Raw genomic sequence first — 9,550 nt, forward strand, 5'->3', positions numbered from 1 at the left:
CTTGGTCCCCCCTCTTCCCCCCAAGTTTTAAGGTTTGTTTTCAACATAGTGTCTTGTACATCTCATTGTTACAATGGGTCAACCTGTATCCTTATTTAAGCATTTTGTTATTTCCCTTCTCCTCCCCAAATTAGAAAAATGTATATACAAATGCAGGGCACCGGAATCAAATACAGTGAAAACAGGGGTTATACCATCTAAGGGATGAAACTTCTAGATTTGTTTGCATGCAGGAGAGTGGCCAAAAGAATTAGATAGGTTGAAATTACAGGAAATTGAGGCTAATTAAGCAAATTCCTAAAGGCTATGGGGAGGGATGAGATCAAAAGAGTATGAAGTAGCAAGAATTTAGATAATTGGAAGCTTTTTACATTGTGCTGACATTGTGGAAATCAGTGTGGTAGTTCTTCAAAAACATAGAATTACTATATGAATCAGCTATTCTACCCCCAAATCATTGAAAAAAGGGGTACCAATACATGTACTTGTGAAAACTCATGTTGCAACATTATTCACAATAACCAAAGTTGGAAACAACCCATGTATCCATGAACAAATAAATAGATAAACAAAGCTGGTGTATACATAAAGTGGAATGTTATTCATCTGTAGAAGGAAATGAAGTTCTGATATATTCTACAGTGGGGATGAACTTTGAAATGAGCCAGACACATATTATACAATGCCACTTATAGGAAATATTTAAAGTAGGCAAATTCAGAAATATACGGTAGATTAGAGGTTGCCAGGAGCTGGGGAAAGGGAAGAATTATTGATTAATGAGTATAAACTTCTGATGGTATTTGAAAATGATGGTGGTAATTATATAACATGGTAAACATACTTAAAGCTACTGTATAGCTAGAAATTGTTAAGATGGTGTAATTCATGCTATATGCATTTCACCATAACAAAAAAATTAAATGTATTTCCAGGCATATATACATAATGATTCAATTTGTTCAAGAAAAGTCCAAATATTTAGTTTAATACTTAGTTCAAATATCATAAAAAAAGAAATGTACTCATTACCTTGCTCATGTAATTATAACACCTCTGTACAGTATTTTCACAATAAAAAACTTATTAATAAAAAAGAATTTAAAAATGCAAGAAGTAAAGCTGTGGCTCAAGTGATAGAGCAATAGTCGAGCAAAAGAGGTTCAGGGATAACCCATAGGTTCTGAGTTCAGGGCCCAGGACCAGAAAATAAATAAATAATAAACAAATAAATAGCATTTGTTGCTGCAGCTGCTTACTTTAATCTTTAGGGGTAGAGATAAATTTCAAAAAAGCTAACATCATCAACTGAAGAAGCCTTATCTGACAATACATGGAAAGTCTCACATCTGATCCCATTTCTTACATCTATCCTTAAAAAAAAAAAATCTATCTAGATTAGTCTCTATGACTCCATTTCCTCATTGGATGAAATGAGTTTATCTTCTTTTCTCTACCAGAAATGTGTATAAGATTTTAAAAGGATAATATAGCCCTTCATCACCCACCATAACACAGTGCCATACCCACAAAGTCACGGAGAACATGGGCTCTGACCACAGTCTAAATGGATGCCAGGTCTGATGTAAAAACAAGACTCACAGTCTGGCTTGTGATTGTTGTTCTAAAAAGTCAGATGAAGACTTGAGCCACACAAATGGTTTCTCCCTGCTAACAAGCCATGCAGGTTTTTGCTTATTATATGAGAGTTTGTTTATTTAATAAAGCTTCTCCAATACGGATATGCTCCCCATATTTCTCAATAGGAAAAGCAAAGCAGACACAGCATCAGCTAAGAGTCACAGGTTTGGAATGTTGAGGTCATAGTCACTCTGCCCACAGTGGGGTTAGAGGGAAGGGGGTCTGGGCAGGGTATGTGAAGGACTCATGCAGTGAAGAGGAATTTCTCCCCTAGAAGAGATCACCCCAAGAGCCATGTGATAAGATTCAGAGGTGTAAATTGAATCGTTCACCATCTTCCTTTTCAAAGGCAATATATCCTGTGTCTTGGTGAGGAAAGGTCGTGTGAAGAATGATGGTGAATTACTACAAGGTGCTAGGGGTGCCTCAAAATGCTTCCTTTTCCGAAATCAAGAAAGCTTATCACCTATTGGCTCTACAAATCCACCCAGACAAGAACCCAGAGAACAAACAGGCAGCAGAGGAGAAATTCAAACAAGTAGTAGAAGCCTATCAGGTCTTGTCAGATGCCAGCAGACGGGAGGACTATGACAGGTCCCGAGAGAGCTACTACACCAGGAGGGAAAGCAGAGGTGGTGGCAGAGGCAAAAGCCACTGGGAGGAGGAAGTGTGCTTTGAGCGGCCACACAGGTTCTACCGGTATGACTTGGAAGATGAAGACCTCTTCACAAGAGACTGCTTTCCCACTGGCCACATGAGTTGGCCCAGGACATTCCACTCCCCCTTCTTCGATGTGATCTCCATATTAGATACAGGGTTTTCCACCTTTGTATCCTCAAGTTCCAGAGCAAGTCCCCTTACCACGGAGACATGTGTGCCATTTGTAAGCAGAGGAATGAGAAACTTTCCACAGATTACCACTTGTTGCCAGCTAGTAAATGGCAAAAGAGTTGTTACAAAGCAAGTTCTAGAAAATGTGAGAGGAAAAGCTACAGTGGGAAAAGACAGAATATTTCGTCATATTCCTCCATCACGGTGGTAAGGAGTTGCCTCTATGTTCTTTAGCAAGGGTATGGACTGGTGTCATGTCCCCGCCCGCCCCCCTCCCCCACCCCCCATCAGAGTTTGAACTCAGGGTCATGCGCTTATTTGGCTTGCACTCTACCACCCAAGCCTCTGGCCCAACTTTTTGCTTGTTATTTTGGAGATGGAGCCTCTTCTCCCCATGTTGGGTTTGAACCTTTATCCTTGATTCTCAGACTCCTGAGTAGCTAGGCTTATAGGCATGAGCCACCAGCATCCAGCTGAGGCTTTTCTGCCCTGGTGCTGATCATAGAATTCAATTGTGAGAGTGTTGAAGTGGGCTGGACAGAGGTCATCTTAGTCTAAACCTCACACTTTCACTGGGTGGGCAGGAGGTGCGGGGGCAGTAATAGGCCAAGTGTTCACACAATGTCTCTTCCACGTCTTCAGATGGCCTTCTGTTTCCTACCCAGTCTTAGAATAGTTAAGACTATCAGCACTGCTAGGGCCTTTGGAGCCAGCCTTCCATCACAAACCCCACTGACTTCATCATATTTTTTTTTAATTGTGAGAATACCATACAGAGGAGTTACAATTACAAGATAATGAGTACATTTCTTATCAAGCATTGTTGCCTCATCTTTGTTTCCCCTTCCCATCCCTTCCCATATTCCCCCTACAACCCCCCCACCTGATCCTCCCCCTCCCACCAAAGTTGTAAAGTTCATTTTTCGACATAACGACTTGTACATCTCATTGTTGCAATGAGTCCACCTGTATCCCTAGTTAAATGATTTGTTTTTTCCCTTCCCCTCCACAAATTATACCAACATCAAATACAGTGAAAGCAGGGACCATGGGAGAGGGACATACAAAGCAACATAGAGATCATAAATAATTTCTTCATATTTTCTGCTCTATCTTGCTATTGCTCAGTGGTCTCTTCCTTAATGGTTATTCTTTTTTCTCAAGTCTCTTTCTGCTCTTTCTCTTCATGTCTCATCTTTCTTCCCATGTGCTTCCTGTGGCCCAAATCACAATGAGGTTCAGTTCAAATAGCTATTTAGGCATAGATTAATGCTGACAGAGAGGAAGAGTGAAAAATAAATGTGTTACATTTTTACATGGCTTTGAAAACAGCATTTGTTGAGTGTTTAAGTGATGCCTGGAATTCTACTTGCAACACGTGTTATCTCTAAAACCCTTTCAGCAATGAAATCCGGTAGCTGCTTTCTCCCATCATCTAGATAAGGAAATGAGGCTTAACAAGATTAAGTAACATGCCACAGGCCCCACTTAATAAGCAGTAAAATAGTGTCATACTCTAAAGCATGTTCTTATCCACTGAACTCTAACATCTAAAGATCTTACTCATTTATTTTTATATCTCTAGGGTCTTGTACTATTGGAAATTTAGACCAATCATCGCTAAACCTTAATTCAATGCTTGAGTACTTGCCAGAACTTAGTCTTTCACACAGTTGTAATTTTATGGCTCAATGGGAACTTGAAGGTTACTTTTACATAAAGCTAACAAATGGTTCCTCTGTTAGCACAGAAATTATCTTTGGCTTTGGCTTCAATCCTGATATATTTGCTAAATCTTAGGATGTTGGTTTGTTTGGCTGAGCTGGAGTTGGTCACACTTTACCCCTTAGATTTATATTAGCAAGCAGACTGGGATCTGGATGAGTAGTTTCTAATGGAAAGTTACTGGTAAATTCAGACCTAGAGCTTCTGTATTCCTGTTTCAGTCCAAGCTCATTCAAGTATATATCATACTGATTAACAAAATTTGGATTTCATTTGCAATTATAATCTTTTGTAGAAGCTATATTATCAAATTACTAGCTTTCTTTACCAAAGAAGTTTCCTAGGTGTGCAGTTTGAAAGGCAATTGTTTTCTGTAGTTTTTGAACATCTTAATCTGGATAAATTTTTGAATTATGATCAGGAATATATCCAAATCCCTCAGGCAGAAACGAAACAGAGGGTGGATTTAGATTCAGAAGACACCCTATTTCTTTCAAAGCCCATCAATTTTCACTTAGTAGTCACTGGGAGCCTTCTGAGTGTCAGGCTCTGTGCTTGATGCTTTCCATCAATCATTTCTAATCTACAGGGACCTTTGGGAGTTCGTTTATGGTGTACAATTAAGTAAACTAAGGTTCCAGGAACTCAAGTCCCTTACCAGGGTCACACAGAAGATAAGATTCAGACTGCTATGTGCCACCCTTCCTTCTCCTGAGCAGCTATGGTTATGGTTTAAGGAGAAAATCACTATCTCACAGAAGTAAGCATATTCATCTCAATGTTTCCATAATGAAGACCTTCTTCTATCCACTCTTGAGGTGAACTTAAGTGTATCTTACTGGACAAAAGGGAAAATCAAATCAGAACATAAGACATGATTTTCTATTTTGTCTTACTTAACATTCACATGTCAGCATTTTTGCAGACATAGTTGGCTTTTGACAGAAATGCTGAGTTGAAGGATATTTTGCCAGCAAAATTGTAGTTTTCTTAAGTTGGCTTTCAGTTAGTAAAAGTCAAGAATGTTTTCTCATAGAGCAATGAAAATGGTGTCCTCTCCTCCTGACATCTGTTTTCGACATGTAGAGGGCTAATGTGTTAGCCAACAGTGGCTCCATGTGCAGGTCCAGCATCAGATTCTGTGCCTTCTCAATGTCCTCAGCTTTGTTCTCATGGTTTCCCCCTGCCATAAACTCCTTTCAATCTCTGATTTATAAGCTTCACTAATGGGCAAATTCCTGTGTCTTTCCATAATTTTCTTCTCTTGCCCTAAAAACCAATTGCCTTTTATGTACTCTAGTTTTGAATAGTTGTCTCTCCACAAATTCATGTAAAACACTTTCTCTTCTAGTAGCTGACCAAATATGCTTTCAAACCTCAAAAGGACAATAGACCAGTTAAAAGTAACCCTCGTTCTACTCTTTTTCTACTGCCTTTTAGGCAGCTGACAAGTGAGACGAGGACCACCGTCGTGTGGAGAGAAGTGGAAGGGATCATGTTATAAGAGGTTCAGGGAGTGTGGATGAGAGTGGTTTTTTATGGAATCATTTCAGATAACCCATGTTACCAAGTGAGGAGAGAGGAGGAAAGGGTTTACCTGAGGTTGTGAAGTGGGCTTTCTTGAGCCCCCTAACCTGGCGCTATTTCTCTCACACTCTCAGGCATTCAGTACACATTTTCCCCCTAGCCTAGCGTAGTACAAGGGAGAGGTAGAGGAATGACCTCCCTGGGGACTTCAAAGGGAGTCATATGCTCCCTTCCTCCTTTGTCTATCAGTCCAGCTATGTGGGTAACATAATAAACAAAAATGTCAAGTACTGTTTGCCCATCTCTTAACCCAAGTCTCCTAAGAACCAGCTCAGGTTCTTAAACTCTAAAATAAATAACAAAAATAGGCTGGGTGCTTGTGCCCGGTAAACCTAGTTATTCAGGAGGGTAAAATCTAAAGGATCATGGATTGTGGCCAGATGGATTGAAAAGCCCATGGAGACTCCACTTCCAAAATAACTAACAAAATGTTGTGCTGAATGCATGGATCAAGCTAAGCAAGAAGCTGAAAAATCCAGCATTCAAATCCTGGTACTCTTAAGAATAGAATAGAATAGAATGTCACTCAGTATTTTCAGTGTTTTTTTTGCAGAACTTTCAAATTGCTTTATGTACTTGAGGCATTTCTTTTGTGAGACCGTCTTTTCAGTTCACCCCTAAGCTCTGTAAGTAAATCTAGCCATGCTGCAGATATGCAGAAAGGAATCTGAGCTGGACTGGAAAGAGCTTTGAGGCTCATAGGGCCTTACCAACTATTTGATTTTTGTGGGTTCATTGGGAGAGGGAGAGTGATAAAGACCTCAGCCTGAAGATGCTGATTTTAATCTTAGGTAAGAGTGTCCCACAGAGTGAGTCATTTAACTAATACCCATTGTTACCATTGAGAAAACTTCTTTTTTTTTTTGGTCCGGTCGTGGGGCCTGAACTCTGGGCCTGGGCACTGTCCCTCAGCTCTTCAGCTCAAGGCTAGCACTCTACCACTTGAGCCACAGAGCCACTTCCGGCTTTTTTTCTTTTTTGCTTATGTGGTGCTGAGGAATTGAACCCAGGACCTCAGGCATGCAAGGCAAGCGCTCTACCACTGAGCCAACTTCTCAGCCCACAATTGAGAAAACTTCTAGAAATGTAACACTCTAGACCCAGAAGACCATCTACACAACATGTAGCTAATTCTTATGTGAAGAGAAGCAGAGATTATGAAAAGGACACCACACCAGGGTATGATGGTGTGTTAATATCTGTAATCCCAGCTATTCCCAAGGCTCCTACCTATATTCCTACTATATAGGAGGTTCACAGTCTGAGTCTGGCCCCAGGCAAAAAATGAGACAATCTGAAAAATAAAATACAAAGGACCCGGGGACATGGATTAAGTGGTAGAGCACTTGCCTAGAAAGTGCAGGCTCTTGACTTGAAACTCTAGTACTGTAAAAACAAAGAAAGGAAAAGGACATTAGCTTTAGCTGAAGAAAGGTGAGTTCACTCCAGCCACTCTTTTGTAAAGTCCTGATCTCGGGCAGGTTAACTTCTTGCTTGACTGTTAGTTTGCCTGCAATGTAATTATCTTTCAATCCTGATTTCTAGAATTGTTCTAGAAATTAAATACATAGAAAGTTCTACATTAAATTTCATATGCTCTTGAAAGCAGCGCCTTTGATCCTTAAGGTTACGTTCAGTAAACTTGTCCATAAGGTTGGTTTATTTTTTTTACATGTGTTTGTGATATGATCTTGAAAACAAGATCAGCTGTGGATTGTGTTTAGCCTAAAATACAAGTTAAAAGATGGAAGAGAAAAATGGAAGATTCCAAGCCAGGTGCCCTGACTAAGTCTGTAATCATAGCTACTTAGGAGGTAGAGATGGGGGAATCATGGCTAGAGGCCAGCCTGGATAAAAAGTTGTCAGTGTATACCACCTGGGTGTGGGACTCAGTGTCTGTCATTGCCAGCTATGTGGGGAAGCACCCAGACCAGGATTGCCACTCAGACAAGCCACAGCATAGAGACCCTACGTCAGAAATAACCAGCTTTGAAAGGAATGGCCGAGTGACTCGAGTTATAGAGCCTCTGCCTAGCTAGTCCCTGAGTTCAATTCCCAGTATTGAAAGAAAAAGTAAACAATCCATTCTGCAACTGCCAATAAAGCAACATTTTTTAGCTAGGCTCTAACTTGTATGATTATTTTTCCCTTTGCACTTCTGTTTTCTTCATTATCCTTGAGCTTTTAGACTTACATGCTGGCTTTACCCTCTCTTTCCATTCCAGGAAATTGATGGAAAATCCCTGCTATTGATGACGAGGAATGATGTGTTAACAGGACTTCAGTTAAAATTGGGACCTGCTCTGAAAATCTACGAGTATCATGTAAAACCTCTGCAGACAAAGCATTTAAAGAACAACTCTTCATAGTACAGTCAAATTGGGGTTTCAGGCCTCAAAAAAAAATACATCAATGACATAATTTAGTTTCATGTGATGAAACTTTGTAAACAGAATACATACATGTGTATATGTAAAGAATTTCAATCAAACAAAATGTTATCCTATTGGATAGACCAGGCAATCCATCGGCTGACCTGAATTCAGCCAGGAGGAACAAAGACAAACACACAAGGTAGTTTTCCTTGTGGAATTTGTCTCATAGAGTCATCTTTGATGCTACTGATGCCCCTCCCCATAAGGGCTTTGAAATCATAAGAATTTCCTTTATTTCTTTATAGATTGCTTTCCAAAAACTCCTTTTAAAAAAGAGAATTTAGTGGAATGAGTATCTCTGGATTAGAAACTTAGAGTAAAACCAAGCCAACTTGGGGAGGGAGAGAAAAGAGAAAGGGATTGTTGTCTCCCTAGAAGTCCTCTGCTCCCTGGAGCTTGTGTTCCTTGATGGAATTGCTGACGCCCTTGTTTATAGAGGGTTCTCCACTTGACCTTATTAAGGTTTCACTGGGATATGCTGCAATGTGGAAAATAAACATGCATTGTGGCCCCTCCCAGAGCAGAACTATAGCTCTGGAAAGGGAAACTTCATTGTGTGCTAGAAAAATCCATTCTGGTTTCAGCTTACTGTCACAGGGGTAATATTTTCTGCATAGATTTGCTCACACTGGTTCTTTGTTTCTGAAGAAAGCATTTTTTAACTTTATGGTTTATATTTATAATTGTTTCAGAAGATATTAAGAGTCATAGTTCAATAAGTCTTGTTACTAGCACAGAATATTTTTATATATATTTCTTCATGATGCTGTAATATTTTTTTAATTGTCCTATACTTCGTTTGATTCCTGATTTGAATGCTTGTTTTTAAGAACTTGAAAAAGTGGGCTTGCTACATCTCTGTTCAAAGAGACATTTGTTCAATCTCTGTGAGTCAACACCTTGTTGAATTGGTGCTTTGTGGTTGCAATAAAGCATTGCTTCAGTTTATTCTCAGTACATCTTTGATTTCTTCTGTTTGGCTGCTCTTTCAAGAGTTAAAAGTTAAGGCCTCCCTGACAGCACAGAGAAAATTCAGCCTTTAACAAAAACCTATGGGCATAGGGCACTGGTCTATAATGCTCATCCATCAGGAGGCTGAGATCTGAAAAGTTAGGTTGGAAGCTAGCCTAGGCAGACAAAGCCAAGAGATTCTTTTTTTTTTTCTTTAAATTTTATTTGTGGACATACTGTACAGAGGGGTTACAATTACATGGGCAGGATAATGCGTACATTTCTTACCAAGCATTGCAGCCTCCTCCTTTTGTTTACCCTTCACATCCCTTCCCAGCCTCCCCCCTTCCCCCCAATCCCAATCCTTCTCCTTCCCCCCC

The 9,550-nt window shown here is 39.9% G+C and overlaps 1 protein-coding gene across 4 annotated transcripts in view; it reads left to right on the plus strand.

The window, feature by feature from the left end:
• Samd13 (sterile alpha motif domain containing 13) overlaps positions 1 to 9,167 on the plus strand; it is a 44,819-nt gene extending 35,652 nt beyond the window's left edge. For 2 of the 4 annotated variants that reach the window (XM_013018256.1, XM_013018255.1), the window contains one exon: positions 8,010 to 9,132. In XM_013018256.1, coding sequence (XP_012873710.1) covers positions 8,010 to 8,153 — 144 coding nt within the window. In that variant the 3' untranslated portion in view covers positions 8,154 to 9,132. Of the gene's footprint in view, positions 1 to 8,009 lie in introns of all 4 variants that reach the window. The other 2 variants (XM_013018254.1, XM_013018253.1) reach the window with 1 other exon arrangement.
• Positions 9,168 to 9,550: the final 383 nt, after the last annotated feature.

Source organism: Dipodomys ordii, unplaced genomic scaffold (assembly GCF_000151885.1).
Source record: "Dipodomys ordii isolate 6190 unplaced genomic scaffold, Dord_2.0 Scaffold39, whole genome shotgun sequence".
Lineage (NCBI taxonomy): Eukaryota > Metazoa > Chordata > Mammalia > Rodentia > Heteromyidae > Dipodomys > Dipodomys ordii.